This window comes from Chenopodium album, chromosome 14 (genome assembly GCF_948465745.1).
Source record: "Chenopodium album chromosome 14, dcCheAlbu1.1, whole genome shotgun sequence".
NCBI classification, from domain to species: Eukaryota; Viridiplantae; Streptophyta; class Magnoliopsida; order Caryophyllales; family Amaranthaceae; genus Chenopodium; species Chenopodium album.
Genome location: NC_137847.1, coordinates 1,034,101 through 1,059,085, shown reverse-complemented (window position 1 = coordinate 1,059,085; position 24,985 = coordinate 1,034,101). Strand labels below are relative to the sequence as shown.

General features: G+C 32.2%; 3 protein-coding genes and 2 pseudogenes across 4 annotated transcripts; 4 read left to right on the top strand and 1 right to left on the bottom strand.

Moving 5' to 3' along the window:
- Positions 1–1,295: 1,295 nt before the first annotated feature.
- On the bottom strand, positions 1,296–3,128 carry LOC145579771 (protein transport protein SEC13 homolog B pseudogene; annotated as a pseudogene). Its single transcript, XR_014099193.1, has 2 exons — positions 2,996–3,128; positions 1,296–2,520 (listed from the first exon to the last, which is right to left on the bottom strand). The product of XR_014099193.1 is annotated as a protein transport protein SEC13 homolog B pseudogene (transcript).
- Positions 3,129–6,258: 3,130 nt separating this feature from the next.
- Positions 6,259–9,319, top strand: LOC145578469 (putative 3-beta-hydroxysteroid-Delta(8),Delta(7)-isomerase). Its single transcript, XM_081635780.1, has 5 exons — positions 6,259–6,414; positions 6,588–6,754; positions 8,391–8,537; positions 8,635–8,743; positions 8,847–9,319. Exons 2-5 carry the CDS (start codon positions 6,616–6,618, stop codon positions 9,100–9,102), a joined length of 651 nt encoding a protein of 216 aa, XP_081491906.1. The 5' UTR covers positions 6,259–6,414; positions 6,588–6,615; the 3' UTR covers positions 9,103–9,319.
- Positions 9,320–10,204: 885 nt separating this feature from the next.
- LOC145578468 (putative 3-beta-hydroxysteroid-Delta(8),Delta(7)-isomerase) lies at positions 10,205–11,280 on the top strand (annotated as a pseudogene).
- A 2,068-nt stretch (positions 11,281–13,348) lies between these two features.
- Positions 13,349–16,451, top strand: LOC145579672 (S-protein homolog 3-like). The gene is made up of 2 exons (XM_081636909.1): positions 13,349–13,703; positions 16,324–16,451. The coding sequence occupies exons 1-2, from the start codon at positions 13,349–13,351 to the stop codon at positions 16,449–16,451; spliced, it is 483 nt and encodes a 160-aa protein (XP_081493035.1).
- Positions 16,452–21,831: 5,380 nt separating this feature from the next.
- On the top strand, positions 21,832–24,666 carry LOC145578467 (heptahelical transmembrane protein 1-like). Its single transcript, XM_081635778.1, has 4 exons — positions 21,832–22,399; positions 22,566–22,655; positions 23,719–23,776; positions 23,861–24,666. The coding sequence occupies exons 1-4, from the start codon at positions 22,143–22,145 to the stop codon at positions 24,524–24,526; spliced, it is 1,071 nt and encodes a 356-aa protein (XP_081491904.1). The 5' UTR covers positions 21,832–22,142; the 3' UTR covers positions 24,527–24,666.
- The last annotated feature ends 319 nt before the right edge of the window (positions 24,667–24,985 follow it).

Here is a 24,985-nt window from a genome sequence, read left to right as displayed (position 1 = left end):
TTTCCCCTTAAAAGTGGCAAATTAACAACAATATCCCTATCTTAGGATTTATACACTTCAACTTATTTAAGGTACTTAGATCTGTTCACATTTACTGAACTGAACTAATTGGAGCTGAACTGATTGAAGCTGAACTGAATTGAACTGAACAGAGCTGAAATGAATATTTTATGAGAGAGGGAAATTAGGAGCTGAACTAAATTGAACTGAACTGATTGGAGCTGAACTGAACTGAAATTAAGTAAATGTGAACATGCCCTAAGTTCAGTTCAGTTCAGCTCCTAATTTCCCTCTCTCATAAAATATTCAGTTCATCTCCAATCAGTTCATTTCATCTCTTTCAATAAATGTGAACATACCCTTATACTTAATAAAATCAAATACTTGGTATAATTCACAAACTTTTAAAAGAATTAGATTGTACTTGTCAACAATTACCTTAATATAAAATAAAAGACATATAATTACTAGATTTACATTGTAAAAATCACTCGTAATGTCTTATGAGGCCGATTTACAATAACATTAACGTAAAGTGTATGTATACCAAAAGTTTTTGTTTTATCTTACAAATCAACGTTAATATATCATTTTATAGAACTTGTTCGAAAATTTTAGCTCAAACTCAATTTTTAAATTATCTATTTTTTTAAAATTACATGATTGGACATAATCTCATCGCAGTTATAAGTATCATTGTATATCAATGTTGGATTTGTATTCATGTGTTGCAAAGCCTAAGTTTGATCGAGTTACTGGCGAAGATTCACTAATTTAGTGAATGGAAACTGAACACCAACTGCTACAGCTACGCTGCTCAACTCTGTTCATCCACCACTAAAACCTATCATAATGCTTCAACTAAGGAAATCAATCGGTTCATCTAAGGACGAGAAAGATATCATTGCGACTACATAATCAAATTGTGACTTAAACAGGGGGAAAACAGAAACAGATGGCTCAATGCATCGATTCAACCCGGAAGATGACACATGAAATACTACGTAAAACAGAGACCATGTCTTCAGGCTCTGGCAAGGATCAAAGTTGATAAGAGGATAACAGAATGCACATGTCACTAACCAAGGCAGCATAATTGAGCAAGAAGCAACTTCTAAGACCTTAATAGACTATAACAGCTATTTTCTTACTAAAAATCAATTCGCAACTAGCAAGCTCAACCCCTAGCTACCTGCCTTTCTCAGATCTATGTTACATTATATCACAAACACAACATGGTAATTTGCAGAGATTTACTAATGAGAACGTAATCAACGAATTAAACAATGGGCAAATAACAAATTTGGAAGCTGTATAAAATCTAAAACAGAAAGGATCACCAAGTATGTCTTTCTCTACCTTGAGTGATAAAATCATAATATTGTAAAACAATATCAGCTAAAGCATACAATCAACAGTATTCACCACACAACAAAACTGCAGCAGAATCGGACTAAAAAACTAGTTCGGTCAAGTCCATAAGAAAAGAAATTGTAGTAAGGTAGAAATTACAAAGAGAATCTGCAAAAACCTATGGCTCCACCGTTGAAACCTGCTGCCACTCTCCATCAACCGCCTCTTTCCACAATGTAACGTTGTTGTCTCCGTCTGCAACAGCCAACAAGTTCCCAGTCAAAGACCAAGATACCCTCCAAACAGGAGTCTTGAAGTCCTTCAATACTTTGCCCTCCCATTGCTCCCCTTCTTTGCCAACAGTCCATACGACCACAGTTCCATCCTGTGAGGCGCTAGCAATTGTCGACTTTGGAAGCCCTAGATTAGGAGCCCAAGCAACATCCCTGACCCAATCTGAGTGCATCTGAAGAGCAGGGAAGCAGTCCATCTTCCATGTCCCATTGTAAAGCTTCCAAACTTTCACGGTGTTATCACAACCCCCCGAAACCAATTTATGGACGGGTTCAAGCAATCCAGATCCAACAAGAGCCCCTGGAGCTGTTGCTGGAGCCCATGAAACAGATGTTACCCCAACCGGATGAGCCTGATCAATCCTGTTTGTGTCCCAACTACCATCAGCCTGAAGGGTAAGAACAGAGATGGTTCCATCAGACGATCCACAGGCCAAACAAAGCCCTATTTCATGAGGTGCCCAAGAAATGGAATTAACTGAAGATTTGTGCTCATGGAACACATGAGCTTGTGCCCACTCATTTGGATTGCCCTCCTTCCAGATAATAACTCTACCATCATAGGAGCACGAAGCAAGAACTAAGCCAAATTTCGGGTGTGCCCACGCAACCTGCCAGACAGGCCCTTGGTGGCCGGTCAATGTGGCAAGAGGTTGTGTGGCGGAATTACTGCTCACACCAATTATCTTAATCGAGGTATCAGACGACGCAGTGGCAACACGTTTACCATAATAATCCATTTGAACATCATGAACAACATCATTATGCCCGGTTTCGATCTTCTGTGCAGGCATTTTCGTTTCTCAGTCTTATCCTTCCTCAACACAATACAATTTCTTTTCCCAGTCCTCAAATTCAGCTAAACTTCCACCAACTATATGACAATTGCATTACAATCCAAGTAAATTAATCAATCAAATTTCCTCAAACAACCCTAAATCAGTAAACAACCACTGAAACCAACATAATAAAAATGGTAAAATCACATCAAACATGAAATACAAAATGAATTGCAATTAAAATTCACCCTCTTAAAAACCCCAGATAAGATCTGACGTGGGATTCAACCATCCAACATCAAAATTCAATTCTTTAACCCTAATTCTCCAAATGTTCTTCAGTATGACTATAAAAATCAGATCTATAGCATATAAAAGCAAAAAATCTAGAATACCCAGAAACTAGTTTTAAAAAATCATGAATAACAGATCGGAATAATTCACACTAATCAAACAATCAGGCATCAGATTGAGCACAAAGAAATAAATCATAATATTTGGGTCTAAACTTAATAATCATCAAGTTTCATATTTAGAGATCTAAATTAGGAGAGAGGAAGAGAAACATACCTGAAGAAAAGAATGTGCGTGGCCAGAATAATTAGAGAGATGACTGTGAAAAAAACAGGAGAGAGAATTAGGGGAATTGGAGTAATAAAACGTAAATAGCTGAAGAGAATTAGAAACGGGGTTCATGAACTGCTGAAAATCGGTGTCATATTTTATTTAGATGCAACGAAAAAAATTGTGAAATACTCCACCCCGTTTTTAGATACTTGCTCCATTTCTCTTGGACATGTATGTCGATGTTAATTCTTAATCAATAATATCTTTAATTATTATTAAGTATAAATTCTAATAATTGAAAATTGATAATTTATTCATTGAGATGATTCCAACAAATAGTCACAAGATTAATTTTTTTCTTATGTATAAACACGAGAATCAAGGTTGGTCTAGTGGGGAGACCCTCCTTTTACCCTTGTGACTCTGTGAGAGAGATTTTCGGTAGTCGAGCTGGATAAGGGGTGTGTCGGAGGTGGGGTAGGGGTGGCACATGTGAGGTGTAGAAAGGGGTTCCGAAGTTTTGATGGTAAGGGTGGGGTGGCTGGGTTAGTTTTTCCTTTTTTTTATTAGACTAATACTACAGTGACAAGTGGACATTGTGGGCTCCATAATTTCTACTAACGGATTTCATCCAAGAATTAATTAAGTGGTGGTAATTTTTATAGTTTTTTGTGATTTTTTTTTTTTTGGGAAATTCTCAATGGTAACCTCCAACTTGTGTAACACTGAAATGGTGACCCTTTTTAAAAAAAAACTATACAAAATGATCTTCATTAAGAATTTATTCTCCCTTATAACCTTATTTCACTAAATGATTAATTTAAACTAAACTATGGTTAGGTTTTTTTTTTAAAAAAAAAAAAAATTAAAAAATAACCCACCAATCAGCCACCCAAACGCACATCACCACCTCCAAATAAAACCTGCCAGCCACCGCCACCATCCTTCATTCACCGCTGGCGACCCTAACCTAGGACCCAAGAACGCTCCCCTACCACCGCCTCTCCCTTTATGTACTCTGACAACACTGAAACCCACCACCGCACACCATTTCGAACACCAACACGATTTTGATTGTAGGTGGTGGTTTCGATTTCGGGTTAGGAGGGATTCGATTTCGGATTAAGAGGGATTCGGTTTCGGGTCTGGGTGTGAGGGAGGGTGTTCGTCTTGATCGAATCCAGGTGGTCAATGACTAAACGGAGAGGGATGGAGGTGCAGCGAGTGAAATGTGGGTCGTGGGTCGAAGGAGAGAGGGAGTGTCGTGGGTCTGGTGGGGGTATCGGGTTGGGGTGAGGGGCTGGTGGCGTCAAAGCGGCGACTGAGTGAGGTTGAGGAGGAGGCGTAGGTGGCGGCGGTGGCTAGGAGAAATGACGGTGAAGGTTGCTAAGGGGTTGGGTAGTTTTTTTTTTTTTAAAAAAAAAAAATCTAACCATGGTTTAATTTTTTAACCAAATAAGACTCATTAATGTCATAAGTAGGATAAATTTTTTAATGAAGGTCATCATGTATAATTAAATAAAAAGAGAGTCACCATTTCAGTGTTACACAAATTAGGGATTACCATTGAGAATTTTCCTTTTTTTTTTTTTTTTTTTTTTTTGTTTGTTAAAAAGCATTTCTAAGCTTTTATATGGTGTTCAACCTCAAAATTTCTCTCAAAAAAAACCTCTAAATTTCTTAATGAGTAATAAATTGAGCGTAACAAGGAACAACAATATGGTTTTAAGAATCGCTATCAAAGATGTGTAAAAGAAAGTATTTACCCTTGTACTAGTTGTACACCTTTAAGCTCTAACCACTTCAGTTTCCCTCAAAAAAAAAAAAAAAAAAAGCTCTAACCACTTAGTTATATGATGTTCATAATCATATTAGTAAAGTTGAAGGAAAAATTTTCTTCATACTTAGTAGTTTAAATAAATTCATAAGAACTTAAGAAGTAAAAGTGAAAATCAATTAGAACTGAACAAGCTCTTAGTAAAAACATTGCATGAAAATAATGTGGTGATTTTGACCAAATGAATAGGAATGTGATTGTCTAGAATGGTGGGAAAAGACAGTAAGGATTTTGAGCTAGATTAAAAGCTTTTTCTCACTAAAGATTTAAGCAAAATTTTTAATAAGTATTTTTTAAAAATTCGACTACATATGTGTATATTCATTGTAAAGTTACTCTAAAATAATCAAATTTATCTCGAAGCTTACTTGTATCTCATTGCCTGTTGATATTAAAATCATTTCTGATGTAAAGTTACCCTAATACTATAAATTGATTAAAAGTTACTCTGAAATTCTGAAATTGTTCGATATACAACAAGATTTTCTATAAACGGGTTGTACAAGTTTTTGAATTTTTAAAGCTACCTGGAATTTAAGTTAAACTAAAATTCATACCACCAAACTATCAAAGCAAATTTGCAGCAAAAAAAATATCAAAGCAAATCAATTACAATAAATAGGTTAGAAAAAAAAAAAAAAAGAGGAAATAGTATATGAAATCTGAAGAATTAACTATAAGAAGTAAAGATTGAAAAAAATAAAAATAAAATAATGACGTGTAAACATAAACTAAGCATTTATAGCATTATGACGCGTAATTTTATCATGAATTTTAAAATCAATATTTTACACGTTTTTATATACATTTTCCTTTTAAACCAATTTGATATTTATGCCTCCATCTTATAATACTCCGTATAAGAGCTACGGAGTATTAAAAATTGACACAATTGTATCAAACAGAGGGGATACTTTCGTATAGTATTTTATATTTATGATATATTCGTATCTTTGATCATCAATAACTATAAAATTTAATACGAGTAATTTATCAAGAAAATGGAAATAAAAACCATATACTCCCTCCGTTTTTAAATACTTGGTCCATTTCTCCATACACGGAGTTTTAGGAGAAATTGGAAAAAGTAATAAAATATAGAGGTAGTGAGGTTGGTGGATGAATAAAAAATTGTAAAAAAACCAAAAGTGGTGGAGAGAATTGAAGGAGAGAGAATATGAAATTAATATTGTTGGGTCTATTTGGTGAGAGAAATTAATTACATATTTTAAAAGATTTCCAAATTAAAAAATGGAGCAAGTATTTAAAAACGAGCGAAAAAAAATGAAGCAAATATTTAAAAACGAAAAGAGTATTTAAAACGAAGAGAGTAGCGTGACGGAAAATTATAAACTAAAATTATTGAAAACAAAAAACGATAACGAACCCGATAATTAATTTTTTATTCGATTAACTGATATGCCTACAGCCTACCACATATTGAATTCTTGAGAAAGGCAGAAACCAAACAGGAAGTCAGGGAAAAGTAAAACCTTTGACTATTCCATATTTCTGAATTTGGCATTTCCCCTCCATTTTTCTGCACTCAATCTCCTTACCATCTCCTCCATTAGCCATCTCAAAGGTCAAACTCTCTCAAACTCTAAATTACGGAGTATTAATTTAATTTCATTATTTCTTTCCAAATTGTTGTATGCAATTTATTTATTTATTTTTTTCCGTTTTCCATGAATTTATGAGCTGGGTTATTCCCTTTAATATTTCTAAATTCTCCATATTGTTTTTATCTGTTTGTAGGAAGATCTAGAAGAAATCTGGATTAAAAATGGAGGGTCATCATCCTTATTCTCCAAAAGATCTGAACTTGCCTGGATTTGTCCCTAATTTTCTTTCTGCTTCTGAAATTTTGGGTGTTTTTGGTGTTGCTACTGTCATTGTTTTCTCCGTCTCATGGATTCTTCCTGGTAATTTTTTCAATTTATTCTTAATTTTCTGCTTTTAGTTTTAAATTTTGCTTGTTTTTATTTATAAAGTTTATCATATTTCATTTTAAAAAAAGTTGAAATTTGATCCATATACGTTGACTTTTGCTCTGCATTGGTAGTGTGCGATGTTTTCTTAGATAATTGTGTTGTGTACATTGAATCTGCGGCTTAGATTGCTGACTAGCTAACGTATTGTTAGTGAACCACGATAAATCCGTGTTTTGTTTGACCGAGAACAAACTAATGACCTTGTTGTAGTTATTGATTTAATGATTCATGTTGATGTGTTATCTTGAATGTTTGTTAGAACCTCAAGCATTTCATTATAGGAGAGTTGGAAGTTTATCGGTTGTGTTCGAGTTTATGTATGTTAATTTTGGTTTCAATATATGCCTAATCATACTCATAAGTCATAACATCAGAAAGTTGCATAGTTTGTTATGTCATGTCCAATTCTGGTTAATCGTGTTTGTGTAGTGTGTTCATGTCGAATTTGTTGGTGCTCTTGTGTCATGCAAAGATTGCCAACTCCAATAATGAATAGCGTTTCAACTGGTTTGTACTTGAATTGAATGAAATGAAAAAGTTTAAGTTAAGTAGGACTAACCATATATCTGAACTTTGAAGTCGTTTGTCAAGTCTGGACAATATGGAAATTTCTTTATCAAGTTGGTTAGGAAGGGTCTTAGGAAATATTTAGTTGTAATTCATCCTTAAAGTAGTAGGGATTCACCTTAATGGTTTACTGTTATTTGAAATTAGAGGTCATGAATTCCTGCGAGTAGCAAAGTTTGTTATGCCATATCCAATTCTGTTTAATTTGTGTTTGCATTGTGTGTTCATGTCGAATCTGTTAGTGTTCTTTTGTCATGCAAAGATTGCCAACTCCGATAATGAGTAGCATTCTTTTACCAACTGGTTTGTGCTTGAATTGAATGAGATGAGAAAGTTTAAGTTGAGTAGGACTAACCATATATATGAACTCTGAAGTCGTTTGTCAAGTCTGGACAATATGGAAATTTCTTCATCAAGTTGGTTAGGAAGGATCTTAGGAAATATGTAGTTGTAATTCATCCTTAAAGTAGTAGGGATTCACCTTAATTGTCTACTGCTGTTATTTGAAATTAGAGGTCGTGAACTCCTGCAAGTTGCATAGTTTGTTGTGCCATGTCCAATTCTAATTAATTCGTGTTTGCATTGTGTGTTCATGTCGAATCTGTTAGTGTTCTTTTGTCATGCAAAGATTGCCAACTCCGATAATGAGTAGCATTCTTTTACCAACTGGTTTGTGCTTGAATTGAATGAGATGAGAAAGTTTAAGTTGAGTAGGACTAAGTGACTAACCATATATCTGAACTCTGAAGTCGTTTTTCAAGTCTGGACGATATGGAATTTCTTCATCAAGTTGGTTAGGAAGGATCTTAGGAAATATTTAGCTGTAATTCATCCTTAAAGTAGGGATTCACCTTAATGGTCTAATGTTATTTGAAATTAGAGGTTGCGAATTCCTGCAAGTTGGTTAGGATTGATCATAGGAAATATGTAGTTGTGATTCACCTTAAAGTATACTATTATCTATTCTCCATTCTTACTCACCAAGTTCTCTGTCGCACAGGTTTGTTTTCAAAGACCACAAAACTTGAAAGATTGCTCATATGCTGGTTTACTGTCACTGGTCTAATACATATGGTTGTTGAGGGATACTTTGCTTTCTCACCAGATTTCTACAAGGACAAGAATGGATTTTTCTTGGCCGAAATTTGTAAGGCTCCTGTTTCTTAATTGTATTGGTAGACATTTTTTTCCCCTTGACATTTGAAGGTTGTTTTGCAATTTGTCTGATAATATGGCTTTCACAGGGAAAGAATACAGCAGAGGTGATTCAAGGTATGCCTCTTTCGACTCTGCAATTGTTGCTGTTGAAGGAGTAACAGCCGTTATAGAAGGCCCTGCTTGCCTTTTAGCAGCGTAAGTAATTAGCATGCTCTTCATCTTTTATCGTGCTGATAATTTAACTGAGTTTTGACAAATGATTATTAACATGATTAGATCTATCGTATAATGCATGCAGGTATGCTATAGCAACCCGCAAATCCTATAGGTATGTTCTTCAGCTGGCTGTATCTCTCGGGCAATTCTATGGTCTTGTGATATATTATATAACCGCAATATTGGAAGGGGACCATTTCTCTGTGAGTCCATTGCACTACTACGCATATTACATTGGAGCAAATTCACCATGGGGAATCATACCGTTCCTCATAATCATCAGATGTTGGAGAAAAATTTGTGAATCTGAGGGTAGAAGTAAGATAAAAACCAAATGAAACTTAAGCAGTATTTAGGCTAATGTTACATATTTTTCACATCTATAGAAGCTTCCAATTCTTCATTTACTCAATTTAGAATGAAAATTTCGCAAGGAATGATTTTTTTGTAATCAATTACAAGTATTATGGATCTCTAATTTTTGAGTTTAAAGCAACTCCTTTTTCCTGCTTTGATATTATCATTATGTTACAGGAATCTTTTCATTATACAGTACTTTGTAATTCTGCTTGTGCTATTTTGATCTTACATTCATAATTCTTCAGTTGGTCATATCTGTGAGGCAAATCTATAGTATTGTGATAATACTTAAATAGAAATTTGGGAAGAGGGCAATTATTCCTCGTGCCCATTTTACTACGCATACTGCATTAGGTGAATTCACCTTGGTGTCTGATAATGTTCCTCATATTCAATAGTTGTTGGAGAAATTTGTGTTAATCTGATGGTAGAATCAGAAGAAAATTCAAATGAAGTTGATGGTAATATTACATTACCTGTTTGTTGATGACAAGGTTTGGACTTGGTAGACAGCGAAGAATGTTATAGATAGGCGGACTAGGTTTAAACTATGTTCGGATGGTTTTCTACAATGCATTGTTAGCTATAACTGAGTTTGATCTACACTGATAAATGTGTTCCCCTTGCCCTAACCTGTTTCGTAATCTCAAGAAAATGCGACATAATCTGTTGCTGTTTATTACTGCAAGTTTTCAATTTCTTCTGTTACATTGCTACCTCATGGAGAGCTGACAGTTTATTTTGTGCTATCAAGTAATCCTCCTGTAGTTACTGTCATACGGACTTACAGAGTACATCTTTGCCTTTGCTCGCATACAAAGAACTCCCACAGTATATGAGGCTGATGAGGACCGGGTAAAATCGGGGACCAGGGTGGTGACTGGTGAGACTATACAACTGCATTAGCTCAGGGACCCGATGAGTTTACGGCGGCCCTGCACTTAGTTGTGTGGCAGTGACCAACTAACCACATGCATTTATTTTGTAAACTATACAAGTATTATATAATCTTGCTTTTAATTATTAAACTACTTGTCCATGATTCATGATTGTATATTAATCTAAAACTTAAATCTCAAGTCAAACTTCTCTTTCTCTTAATAATTTGATATCATTTGGGGAAGAACAGAAAGTAGAATGGAGGTTCATCTTCCTAATTTTCCAAAAGATTTTAATGCGTCAGATTTTATCCCTAATCTTTACTCTGCAACAACAATTTTGGGCTGCCTCAATCGCTGTTTTCTGCCTCACATGGATTCTATCAGGTATATTTTTGTTCTACTCTGTTTATACTTTATCATCACGCCCCCCTTACATGGGATAAAATCTTGGTTCATACAGCTGACCCTATCTTTGGGATTAAGGCGTTACTTGTTGATTTTCTTCTTCAATATATTCATGTTCCTTAATTTATCTTATATTATTGCTAAGTAAATTTAGATGAGTTAATCTTTGTTAGTTGATGGGTTATTTGCTTTGTTTTCTTGGTTTAACTATAATACTATAAATACATCCCTCATGGCTGTTACAATTCGCACAAAAATGTTAGATTTAAATTCAGGTGTCATGGTCAGATTCATTAGCGTTAGGTTGGGTCAAGTTTAATTTAAAGTTGAGTCCTACTAAATCAATATGCACATATATACAAGTCAAAATTTAAATCGGGTTATTTTCGTGTTGGATAAGGTGAGTTTTTAACACATGAATTAACCATATTTAGCCATCATGAGTTCATCTTTTGTCACACAGGGTTGTTTTCAAGGACAACGAAACTCGAAAAATTGATCATATGTTGGCTAACCTTTAATGGTTTAGTACATTTGACACTCGAGTTCTACTTAGCCTTCAAACCTGATTTCTACAAAGATAAGACTGGATCCTTCTTCGCCGAAATATGTACTTCTCTTGCTCATATCAATTCATTCAACTCCTTCAGTTAGTTTAAAGAGTTATTATTCTAACATCACTATAATTTTACTACATTACCTTTTACTACGATATGCTAATACATTTTGATTTTATAGGGAAAGAGTACAGCAAGGGTGATTCCAGATATTTGTCTCTTGATTCAACAACAATAGCTCTTGAAGCAATTTCAATTTTTGTATTTGGTCCAGCCAACCTTTTAGCTGCGTAAGTAACAATTAAGCAACATTTATCTTTTAACTAGCTACTACGTAGTATACTTCTATGGGTGTGGACATTATACTCCGTGCATTAGCACGAGCACATGCTAGTTTCAACTTTCAACAATCACTTAAAAATTAGAATGTAGACTAATTTAAAATGAGTTTATCAAATGGATGGAGTTGTTCTTAGCACGATATATGTCGTGTATATATATATATATATATATGTACTTAAGGACTAAGGAGTATGGACTAATTTGATCTTTACACATGCAAGGGCAAAGGAGTGAACAAATTTATATTTATCATGGAGTATAGCCACTACTTCAAGTAGCTTTCTAAGGCAAAATCCTATTTTAATCATAAATATTACATTTTTGACCCTGTTGTGATAAATGAAACTTGTTTATTACAGAGATCAACTTGTATTTACTCATTATGAATACATTTTATGATATCAAATTTATATAATTTTAGATAATGTATATCTTAATTCATTTATACTAGTAGTGAAATTATACTTAATACAACCACCAATAATGGCATCTAATATAAATATAAAATGACTTGAATTTTATACTTGTATTTAACAAAGAAGTCAAGGTTGGTACCCATGCAATAACCTCTCTTAATTGCAACCTTAATTTAGTTCTAAAATATATAATTTACATAAAAATATACGGAGTACAAAAGACAGAGAATTATAAATTGTTATACCCGAGATATATATTTTTTATTTTTTAAAAAGACCTAGGTTATACTATAACATAGACATCCAATCCAGTTTAATACTCATTGTATCTATCTATATAGTTGACACATTATTAGCACACTAGTTTAACTTGCGTGTAATGCACAGTTTTAAACAAATATTAAATCTTACGGTTTTAAACAAATACCGTGAGACTTGTTTACAATAATTTTAAATGATTAAATATCAAATCTTAGAAAGTGAAAACTAGCATAAAATAAAAATTACTATCCTATTATCTATTTATATTAAAGTCATATATACTCTGTAGATAAAAAAATTAACGAAAGAAATAGAAAAAATGATGAAATTATGACGAAAACATGGAAACCTTGTTATGCGTAGAACGCTAGAAGCAATTTACCTTGGAGATGGCAAGGTCTTCTCAAGCATAGTTATTACTCTATATTTTTTAATAGACAAAGCATTTTCTTGGTGTTTGATTAGATCAACCCACTAATTTGATTAGATCAACCCACAAGATCAAATCTCTCAAAATGACCTAAAATTACAACCTTATAGGTTCCCAACTCTAAATTCTCTAATTTCATATTATCTTACCCACTAAATTGAGCCATCATAAAAAGCACTCAAAGAATTAAAGACACTACGAGTAATTTAATTATTAACGATTAAAATTGGTTGGTATTTAGAGATAACTTGGTTTTTATTTTTTATTTTTTAATTTTTTTTTATGACGATTAAAATTGATTGGTATTTTTTTTTTTTTTTTTACACAAATTTTGATTGGTATTTAGAGATGGATCTAGCTAACAAACGCCCTCGGGGCGTTGAATAAACATTTAAAATCTTACCTAAAGTAGTATTAATTTGGGAAATCATGACAAAATCATGCGTTGATTGGTGTAATTAATATTAGTTTTAATTTAATCTTTCTACTTTTAACTAGCTTATCCAACGCCCCGGAACGTTCGTTAGCATTTTCCTTTAGAGATAACTTGGTATTAATATTAACATCACGCATATAAAAAAATAAAATTAAATTTATACCAACTAACATTATTGCCACTTGTCCTAGTTATCACCCCTCAAACAATTATAAGTTGAACTATTACCGTTTGTGGGCCATGGTCATGCATTGAACTTGCTTTAAGCCTCAAAGTCTAAACATAAGACAAAATGCAACGTTCACGCAAAAAAATTCAAGCTAAGTTTCCTTTCCAATAAAATATTATTTTTTAAATTTTTTTTTATGAGATCATATTAAAGGCTAACGTCATAATTATGTTCACATTGAGCATATAAATTTGGTGTGGAAAAGATGTTTTAATTTCATTTTAGTAACAAAATTTGTAACAAAATTATTCAGAGTAAGAAGTAACGATGTTGAAGTTATTCTTAGTTTTGTTCGTAGTTTTTTGCTTAGCCAATTTTCAATACGTTGAAGGTTGGAGTATGGGGCCGGGAGATTATCAAGTTGTAATCGTGAATGGATTAAACGATATTTTATGGGTTCATTGCAAATCGGGTGATAAAGATCTTCAACTTCAAAAACTTCCGAAAAATGGAAACTACTCCTTCGATATTCATTCGAGTATGATCATACAACGCCTCTATTTTTGTGGTTTAACTTGGGATAATCATGGACGCAAGGTATTTGATGCATTCGTTGATGAACAAGAATTCGTCGATAGAAAATGTGGTGGACGTCATTGTATTTGGAAAGCTCAAGATGATGGTATATATTTGTACAATGTATACAAAGCGAAGTACTTTAAAAAATATAGTTGGGACAAATATATTTTTAAAGCTAATGCATACAATGAGTTAAATTAAATTAGACCTCTCTTTGTATCGAGTAATAATTTACTATATCAAAAACTAAATTAATATAAAATCAATACTATCTTGATTATTCCGTATGCAGAATTTTAATTATTACTCGTACTATACATGAAACAACTATTTTGGTTGGTTTATTCAGCTGCACCAATCGTTGTTATCTCCATCACATGGATTAATTTTGGTAATTTAATTAATTTTATTGTAAATATAATAACATATATTGCTTCATAGTTACGTTATTGGTTTGATTAGTTATGTTATAGGAGTTGAGCTTGCTTGTGTTAATACTTAATGCTCAGCATAATGGTCAAACTCAACTCAACTCAAACTTGTTTGGCTTGAGATTTTAACAAACCAAGCCCGATTTATACTTTTCTTAACTAGCCAAGTCCGATCTATGGCTTGGTGATGTATTAGATGACCGCGATTTAGAAGGAAAACATTATTTGCGCGGCAAGTCCTTATTACTTCCGTGCATACTTCATTAGCTGTTGGAAAAAGATATGTGATTTTGACGGTACTTTTAGATGTATGATATTGTGTTTTCTATATGTAATTTTTTTTTTGTTCCTTGTGTGAATTTATTAAAATAGTACTAGCACATATATGAATATTAAAGGACAAGAAGAAATACTCTTTGATCTATTTACATAAGAATACCTGACTTTAATTATAATTTTCTATGTTATTACTCTTACTAGTATATAATGTACGGAGTAAGTTGTTATTACAATGTTTAATTTCAATTAATCGTTATTTATACAATTAAATGTTACTTCAATTTTTTTCAATTAAAAAATAAAAATAATCAAAATTACACTTGGATTGACTAATGTGTCAAATAAAAGTAGAGCAACTAAAAAAAATATTATTGAGTTTTTCGTATAGATTTATTGGCAATTTGGCATTGCCCTTTTCGATCATTAATAATAATAATAATGTCAAAATAAAGGAAACCAGAATTATTGTACTTCATTATAATATAATAGAAAGACAAACATGTAACTAGGTAAATACCTTTTTCAAAAATTAAAAATCATCACTTCTAAGGATAAAATAAATACGATGTAAATCAGATGCTTTATTATAATTCGTAGGTACTACTACTAGATAAACCCTTTATTTTGATCAATCACTTCAATTCCAAGGGTAAAAAACATCAGCTTCTCCATTATAAGTACTAACACTAGAAAAACCCTTTTGCTCAACTTTCCAAGGAACATCTGCGCAACACCTATGATGATCTCTATCATACTTGTAAACATCAATTGTATTTGCACCACCACTCCAATTGAAACTACTAAAAAAAACTGTATTTCCTAATAAATTAGGCTTGAAAGAAAAATAATAGGCTTCTCCATTGTCTATGGTTTTAGAACCAAGATCGTCGTCTTTTGATTGGCAATGTAACGTGAGTTGTGTATTTGGTCCTAATTGATTCGTAATGGTCACGGTGGTGTGTGGCCTAGTAATACATGTGTGGTTAAGGTCGATTTTTTGGTTTCCATTTGGGTCACTTATTATTACACGTGATGCGGATACGGGTGCCAAGGTGACAAATAGGGTGAGGGTTAGTGATGCTAACAAAATGAATGAACTTGTAAAATTGGCCATCTTTTTGTGTTTTTCCTATGATTATCGTGCTTAAAAGGTTTAAGGTTTATGAATCAAAGCTTAACCGTGTGACATATATATATATATATATATATATATATATATATATATATATATATATATATATATATATATATATATATATATATATATATATATATATATATATATATATATATATATATATATATATATATATATATATATAATGAAAAATTCACACCCAATGATGAGTTATTATGGTAAGTATGAAATAGTATATTCATACTTAGTAAACTTGCTTAATATAAGACTCGTGTATATTTTTATGATCTTCCCTAACATTTTAGGTAGTTGTTTATTACTTAATATAAGGATTGCTTTATATGTTAGAGATATCGGAAAATATATGTGATATTTTCCATATCGATATTATTAAGAGAATATTATATCAGGTTTATCTTATATTAAGATATTATTTAGTGAATATATTTTTAGGATATCTCTAATATTATATATTTTACTTCATATTACTTACTACATGTATAAACTTATAAATATGTTGATATTTATAAATTTCCATGTGGAAGCAAAACTCTCGAAGATCCTAGCTAGGGAAGATGGTAAGAAGAGAAAATAAGGGAAAAAAAAAAATGTGTACTACCTTCGAATTTCCATAAGAAGAAGATTTCGTATAGATGAACTATTATACTCCGCAATATGTAAAGTACTACGGAGTACGTATTATTTTCATACTTAATAAAATTAGCTTAAATTTTGGAAATAAGTCATGAATTCATGATTGGTTTATATTAACTTTATATACTCCTACCATTAGTGTATATAGGGGTTTTTTTTTTCAATTTAATTATTGTCTTTTGGCTAATAATATGTTATTATTCATAAATTTCTATGTTTAGTGGATGCAAATCTGTCGAAAATCCTAGCTAAGGGTCTAGGGAAGACGGTTAGAAGGGAAAATGAAAGAAAATACGTTTGTGCCCTTTTGGACATGATCGATAACTGGGCTTACATTTCAGTCTGTTAGTAGGCCATCAATCTAACCTAAAGAACCCAATAAAATTTTGGGCCAGATATTTAGTTGGCTTATTACTTTCAACAGTGCTAAAACCAAAGTTATCGTTTATAACAAAAGGAAAAAATAAAAATAAAAATAAACGATAACTTTGGTTTTAGCACTGTTGAAAGTACCATTTATTGATACATGACAATAAGAAAGTCATCCCAAAAATCTAGTTCAAGAGGGGAGAGTGTATTATCCAATATAAATCTCATATCAGCCTTTTATACAACCGATCTGAGACACAAGTCTCATATCTTGCAAAGTTGCAATGGACCATAAGATACCACAAATACTCATTTTAGGCTTACATGATTGATACTTGGGCTTTCATTTCAGTCTGTTAGTTACACAATAATTAATACTTCCTCTGCATTTTTTTTTAGTTGACACCTTTCTATTATCACGCTTGCCAACGCATGTTTTTAACGATTAATATCTCTAATTATCAATATTATAAAATTATAAAAAGTGGATATTAATAAAATATACATTGAAACGATTCAAACAAGATCCACATGTATATGTTTTATCGTATCTATAAACTACAAAAGTGAGTCAAAGCGTGTTGTGTGAATAGTGTAAAAGTCTAGCGGTGTTAACTAAAAAAACGGAGGAAGTATTTTGCAATTTCTTTTTTCCTTTTTAAAAAAATAAAATAAACCAGATCCATCATCACAGTCACCAATCATTACAACCACCAAACCATCTGAAACCCATCATAGTCATGGATGATTTTATGGTAATCATCCTTAAAATGATTACTATTATACTAATTTTTTATTGACTGATTTTGATATTTTTTGATGTCGAAATAGATTAGAACTCATTTATCTAATTTTAAAAATTTATTTACTATTAATTTTGAAAAAAAATTGATTTTTTTAAATAATTTTCATAATTAATTTACCAAATTTAGTTTTTATTATTATTGAAATTAAAAATAATTCATAAATTAATCATGAAAATATTAAAGGCCAACAAAAAAAATTAGTAATGGTTGTCACTACCATAGAATTATCGCATAGGCACCCCGCACCCCCATCATCCGTATTCTTATCGTTCTCTTCTTCTTCCTCTCTCAATAACAATAGTCCTACCACTTCGCGATCAAACAAAAAGACACCCTAGTAACAAAGAGTGTAAAGTATGATCATATTAAACCCTTAGATTTGCATCTCTTTCGCGGTAGCGTGTCAATTTGAGCAACAAATCTGCCTCCGATTTCATTGATGAAATGACCAATACATCCTCCCTAATGTATTAACTTTGTATATTAGCCTCATTAACTTGTATATACTCTTACTAACCCTACTAATTTGACCTATTCAAATCGAGAATGAGTGACATAGGTAGTGGTACATTATTTCTTTCGAGAAAAGAGATTTCATTTGTTTTTCCCACAAATGAGTATGAAATCATTCATGTATTTATGATGGATTATTGTTAGAGGTTTGGAGTTGCCTAAGGATAAACATTTCTGTTACAAAAAATATAAATTGATTGGACACGTGTCCCCTAAGACATAAAAAAGGTAGATAAAGTAGCCCATTTCCTGTTAATTTGCATGCATATATTGAACGTTGACAAATAAAGTAGGTATGTTATATGTAGAGGTAATACTACACCGTATTACGTATCTCTGGAAATTAATACAGATGATCTTCTCCAACCAAAAAAATATCATGCACCTATTGCTAGACTTCCTCCATCTCTTTAATTTATTTGTTACTTTGTTTGGACATATACATACACATTTAATTGATTTAGTTGAATTTTGATAGGGTAGGAAGCCCAAGAAACCATGACAATAATTTTAAATACAATTTATCGTTAAGTAAGAAAATACTGATGTTTATGTCAATCTTGTGGTCGTTACACTGATCCTTTATATTGTGGATTTGTGGAGAAGGTTCATATGAGAATTTGTGTATCTTATTATGTCTAAAACTTTAATTTCTTTCTTTGACGTGCACTAGTAATATTTGAAATTAGGTTTTCTAATTACTCTAATCACACATCATTTATTGATAAAAAAAACAAATATATATAGGGAATTAGAGAAAGCCTACTTGGTCCCTCAAATTAAAAGTCAAATGAAAAATTTGTTCCCTCTAAATAACTTTTTGGTTCCGCGCAACATCACTTTTTTGTGGTATTGAGCATTTGGTTAGACATTTCTATCTTTTTGCTTTACTCTTTTTATCTACAAGGTGTTTTACCTTAACTTCTTATTCAAGGTCCTTGCTACGTATCACAATTAACATTTATATTCAAAACTCTAAGTGCCACATTATTGTTCAAAATGTACTAATAACATTAGTAAATATTAATTCTCTTAGGTCATAATATTCACTTGATTTTAACAAACTTAACTCAATCAATTAACTCAATCTTGATATGATCGAACTAATTAACCTAAAACTTTTTAAAATTCATTATAATTGTAAAATGAATTTAGATAATTCTTATTTAAACTTATTTTTCGAAAATTATATCAAGTGAAAATAAGGTGTGCAAATCAGAGTGGTTTTACATGCAGGTCAAATAGAATAAAGAAATTGAAACATTAGAGTTAGACTATATATAAATATAACATATATAGGTACTTTTCAATTGTGTTTGCAATGACTCCATAACATTGAGCTTGTCAAACATGTAGTCAAATTTAAAAGGTGGGTGTAATCTGTATTGTTTAAATTATACCTCCGTACGTACAAAATTTAAAAAGATTGAAAAAACCTAGCAACCGGGTCGGCGGGGGAGAGACTAATAGACTATGAGCCAGTTGCAAGCCTAAGAATTCAAAGTTGAAGTCCTTAAAGATGATCAAGTACAGTACAAATGGATGATCCAGTTGTCTTAGTTGTCAATCATCGTCAAATAATGATACACAACCAAGTGAACCAACTAACTATCTATTACTCTTACTACGTGTAGTAGTAATGAATTTATATGGTGGACCATCAAATTTCAATGTATGTTTTTGCTCTTTACAGAATATCATGAGTGTTGAAGACTATAACTAGTAACTACCATTATTTGACAAAAATCATTTAATTTTCAATTTTTATAAGGGGAATTGAAAGAATCGTATTTGACGGCTGTTTATTGTTTCATACTTGTATATGCTCCGTACAATAAAGAAGCAATTTTTACACGCATGAACTTTTAATTGCTATGCCACATTATTTAATCGAGTTGTTATTCGGAAGTTGGAGTTTTTGTTTTGCTCAACCCATTTATATTTAACGCACATTGCTAATAAATATTTTAATGTGTTGAATTGAATTCATTTACATGATAGTATGATATTAGTACTAGTAGAAGTTTTTTTTTTTTTTTTGGAAGAAACTAGTAGAAGTTTATGTGAATGACTCTATTTTGACTGAAAATATTAACGGGCTATTATTATATTTTTATTTATTCTGTCGTAAGCTTTGATCTATAATTGAATGTCAAACCGAGCAAGACCTTAAGGAATCAAATATCGCTAGAGGTCTTTTAGGTGTTGAGGGTTCGATTTCCTTATCCTTTCTCCATTTTTAAGTACTCAATGTATATAGTCTTACGCTTAATCATTATTACGAGATATTAATGACAAAACATATGCATCAATTAATGTGATGAAAAAAATTATTTTATAATGAAGTAGGGTTTTAGCCTCAATATCTATCAAACATGTTAATCGATTATTGATAGTGCGCACTTAGATACAACTCTTTTCATCAAATAAATGATCTTGACATACTCGCTAGGTATAATTGTATCATATCTCATATGTCCTTAATCACATTATACTTCAACCCATTCTAAACTAATTTTGACACCTATGTCCTACCATAATACATTCATTTAATTACTTCATAATAAATTAAAAGTACTATTGAGTTATTAAGATTCATCATTTAAAAAATGCAATTATGACAGAAAACGAAGATATATGGTAGGAGATCGATTTTGACAAGAAATATATTCCATGATCGAGATTTCAAATGTGAAGATGTGTGATAAATAATATCGGCAAACATGTCCAATCAAACTCGAACAATAATTAAAAAAAAAACAATGGAACCATTCCTATTTCTAACAAAAAAGGTTGAATGCATGTGGTTAAGGGATATTAGTAGAGTAATACGGAGTAGTGTTGCAAATACGTGACGGCAGAATAGAGTCAATGCGGGTCGGTCGTCCATTAAGAGGCGGCCAAAAAATGGGGAATTCCTAAAACGAAAAGATAGTGAACTTCTAAAAGTAGTTGGCGGTTATAAGACCATAGGAACAGCCGAACAGGGATGTCATGAGTATGGTCAAAGCTTTTTGAATTGGGTCCAATATGTTAACTTTGTTAAGTAAAATTAGTTTTTTGACCCGTTTCACGTATACGTTGTAAATTATGAACTAAAAAAAAACAAAATACTTTTACCGATCATATTTTATTTATAGTACGGGTGTTTTCCTTAACGAAGCACGGAAGAGTTTAGTCGAGTGAGATAATTTTTTTTTTGGGTCATGTTAGTTGGGACTTGGGAGAGAAACTAATGAGCATTATTAAATTGATAAGAATATGATAGAATTGACATCGAATTCCTATATTGAATTTATAACAATTGATAAGACAACAATTTATTTGAAAAACATGGTGTTAGTGATTGTGTTTTAAAATAGTGACACCAAATGAGTCAAAACGGTGGCATGTGAGTTATTTTATCCTGACCTCATCGTTTAACCAGTACATCAACTACTAATGTTACACTAGCAAATAAGTCCATTCTACTATTGGTTGACCCTTGTCTTTAGCTCATAACCGATTGTTTATGTTCTTGCCACAATTGCCAGATCCATAAACGCTAGCCTTGACCCTTTAACCACTTCTACCCTTCATATAAGAAACGACCATTAGTTTAACCTAAAATTTCTCCACAATAATCATTTTATCTTTACAAGCTACTCCATCATAAACTTACTTTCAAAGACTAAAACAACAATAACCCTCCTCTTAAGGTGCTTCTAAGCATCTTCATAACCTTGCTTAAAAATGCTGACCAAATAAATGGGCCAAAGTCCAAAGGCATACACACACCATAGGCGTGTACACAAGCTTGGTCAATAAGTAGTCACAACTTATTATGGCAACCAAAAATTATAAAAAAAAAAAAAAAGTTGCTCAAAATTAAAGACTATCTATCTAAAATCTAAATTATTAAGTAAGTTGGTTGTGTTCTTCTTAAGGGAGGTGACCCAAACATTTATTGCTGACCTAACCATATAATATAAATTTCATACACATTCTTTTCATATATTAATATATAGTCTCATAAATAAAAGGCCTGTAAATCACTGGAATAATATAAAACTACTACTACTACCTTCACAACTAAAAACCTCTATTAAATGCAATTTTGCTAGAAATGTTGTTTATTTTTTCTTTTTTATTTCAACACATTGTAGTTGCGTCATCTCTTACAAATACCCCAATATAAAACTGACACTTTCATTCATCTTACCCACATCTTCTCTCAACAAACTAACCAACTAAGGAGAGAGAAAATCTGGGTTTTTTTTTGTTTTTATTAAATTCCCATTTTTCCCATCTTCCTGATCAAACAAGAAAACAAAGAAAAATCACAAAATTTGTGTTTTTTGGTGTGATTTTCGATGTGTTCTGCAAGAAACAGGGGAAAACAGGGGAAAACTATGGAAAATAATGGGAATAACTTCTGTGAAAACAGCAAAAAATGCAACGAAAAATATGGCCAGAAGAGTAAAAATTGCAGGCTTTTGAGTTTTCATAAGTTGCCTGATTATATGAAAGATAATGAGTTTATTCATAAGTATTATAGAGCTGAATGGCCTTTAAAACAAGCTTTTTTTAGCTTGTTTCAATGGCATAATGAGACCCTTAATGTTTGGACGTGAGTATCACTTTCTTTCTTTCTTTCTATTTTTATTTTATTTTTTTCGGAGGGTTTGTTATGACGGTTTATGTTAGCCGACCCCATATCATTCTGGGACTTCGGTTTGTTGTTAGTTGTTGTTTATGGTTTGATTTTGATGGTGTTTTTTGGGTTGATTTTGCAGGCATTTACTTGGATTTATTCTGTTTGTGGGATTGACTGTTGTAAATGCAGCCCATGTGTCACAAGCTGTTGATCTTTTTGGAATTTTTAGGTACTTTTTTGAATTTTATTTCAATTTTATTTTATTAATTCGTTTGTTTTTTTTAATTTGTGTCTGAGGTTTGAAATCTGAAGTTATTAGTGTTTTCTTTGACCAAATTAGCTGAATTCATCTCATGAGTTGTGCATCTGATTTCACATTATTTTTAGTTAATTTAAGAAACAGTGAAGTTCATAGAGTAGATATAGTAATCCAAGTTCAAAATTGTTGGGAAAGTTTCAAAGTGAAACTATTGGATAACCTAGATGTAAAAATTTTTAAATTACAAATACATATGAAGCGATGATAAAACACTTTTAAGGATCATATGCTTTATTCCAATCTCAAAGTAATTACTTTTCATATTGGAATATTCACAACTAGATTGATTGAAGGGTAATATTGGAATAAACACGTTTGAATTTACCAGATATAAGGATCGACTAGAAGGACCAACTAGGAGTCTCTCGAAACCAATTGATTCATTCTTTTATTTGATAGTGGGACTCCCTAATATTTTAATCACTTTTAAAATTCCAAATCTAAGGTCATGCGTAAAATTTGTATTATCTTAACATATATCACCGCAATTAAGGATTATAACTAATGTAGTAGCAAAAACTAAAAAAAAAAATTCTTGTATAAATGCTTCTTTTAGGCTAAAAATTGACTTATTAAGGTGGTTGTTAATTGTTAAACCATACTTAACAATTATTTAATTTACAATCTACTTAGTATCTTGTAGTTTTTGTGGTCTCTGAGTAGGTAAACCTACTTAAGTTGTTCATCTTCATGTAATTAGAAACTCGTTCAAGTTTTCGCGTGTTAATAATATTAATTAACCACCGTTTAGCAAGAAATTCATAGTTTTAGCAAAAAATTTCTCATGTAACACAATAGAGTAACATAGTAGGTAATGAAGATGAAGCAACAAATTAAACTACTCACATTTTTCTTGTAACAGAAAGCAACATTGCTGTCAATCCTAAAAACATACTTAACACTTCATCCACAATTATAGCAATGTACTATTAGCTTTTGCTTGATATCAACTAAATTTTCCTGTCATTTTCAGGACTTTTCCCTCAGGAGCAGATACAAATTCATCCCATGATTCGACTAAACTCTTTATGGTAAGCAAGTTTCTTGGTTCATCTTCGACTTACTAGCAAATTAGGAACCAGTTTTCTTAGCTTGTTTACGATTATTGTTTTCAGGGTGTTACAAACATGGTTAATTTGGAGAACATATCTCATCAAGGAGCTAATCACGTTGTGACAGAAGCAGTAAGATGGCCATTTTATGTATACTTAGCTGGCTCAATGTTCTGCCTTCTTTCGAGTAGTGTATGCCATCTCTTCTGCTGTCACTCCCACGACATGAACCTATGGCTCCTACGAATGGACTACACCGGGATCACTGTCATGATCATCACTTCATTCTTCCCTCCAATTTACTACATCTTTCAATGCCAACCCCTCTGGCAGATTACCTACCTTGCAGGGATATCAATCTTTGGTGCATTCACAATCGCGACCCTACTATCTCCTACACTGTCTTCAGGAAAATGTCGTGCCTTTCGTGCTATTCTCTTCGTGTCCATGGGCTTATTCGGTCTTATCCCTGCAGTCCATGCTTGTGTCTTGAATTGGAATAACCCAAGAAGGAATCTGACTCTTGCATATGAGTCTGCTATGGCCTTGTCTTACCTTATTGGGACCGGATTCTACGTGAGCCGTGTCCCAGAGAGGTGGAGGCCTGGTTGGTTTGATCTTGCAGGTCACAGCCATCAGATTTTTCATGTGTTCGTGCTGTTGGGTGCACTCGCTCACTACGGTGCTGCCCTGCTTTTCATGGAGTACAGAGACGCGGTTGGATGTTGACAATCACCTCAAATATTAACCTTGGGTTCACCTTCATTTATTCATCTTCATTATACTCTATAATTTATTGTAAGTTTGATTAAATATTTGAAATTTTCATAGGATTTGTAGATAAACAAAAAATTATTATTATTCATTTATTAGCTGTTCAAGGCTCTGATGAGTAGTTCAGCAACACAACATTTGCTTATATATCTGTTGTAATCTTTAACAACTAGGAAATCCAAGACAAGAAGCAATTGTACAATACTTGTATCAGTTGTATGTATAAATTTGTTGCACAATCACACATTTTATCGAATTCAGTTAATTAGTTGTATTTAACTCGAGGCATGACCTAACTTACAAGTTACAATCCCTTTAGCATTGCCTTGCATCAAAGGCAACAACTCGAGGCATGACTCTACAATCCCTTTAGCATTGCCTTGCATCAACTGCAAGAACTTGAGGCATGACTCT

What these genes read in the sequence shown, in the direction of transcription:
- LOC145578469 (XM_081635780.1), top strand. Translation starts at nt 6,616, where the DNA reads ATGGAGGGTCATCATCCTTATTCTCCAAAAGATCTGAACTTGCCTGGA. An exon ending in CGTCTCATGGATTCTTCCTG is followed by an intron (nt 6,755 to 8,390) that starts GTAATTTTTTCA and finishes TCTGTCGCACAG; the next exon opens with GTTTGTTTTCAAAGACCACA. An exon ending in CCTGCTTGCCTTTTAGCAGC is followed by an intron (nt 8,744 to 8,846) that starts GTAAGTAATTAG and finishes TAATGCATGCAG; the next exon opens with GTATGCTATAGCAACCCGCA.
- LOC145579672 (XM_081636909.1), top strand. Translation starts at nt 13,349, where the DNA reads ATGTTGAAGTTATTCTTAGTTTTGTTCGTAGTTTTTTGCTTAGCCAAT. An exon ending in TTGGAAAGCTCAAGATGATG is followed by an intron (nt 13,704 to 16,323) that starts GTATATATTTGT and finishes TTCTATGTTTAG; the next exon opens with TGGATGCAAATCTGTCGAAA.
- LOC145578467 (XM_081635778.1), top strand. Translation starts at nt 22,143, where the DNA reads ATGTGTTCTGCAAGAAACAGGGGAAAACAGGGGAAAACTATGGAAAAT. An exon ending in GAGACCCTTAATGTTTGGAC is followed by an intron (nt 22,400 to 22,565) that starts GTGAGTATCACT and finishes TTGATTTTGCAG; the next exon opens with GCATTTACTTGGATTTATTC. An exon ending in GATCTTTTTGGAATTTTTAG is followed by an intron (nt 22,656 to 23,718) that starts GTACTTTTTTGA and finishes TGTCATTTTCAG; the next exon opens with GACTTTTCCCTCAGGAGCAG.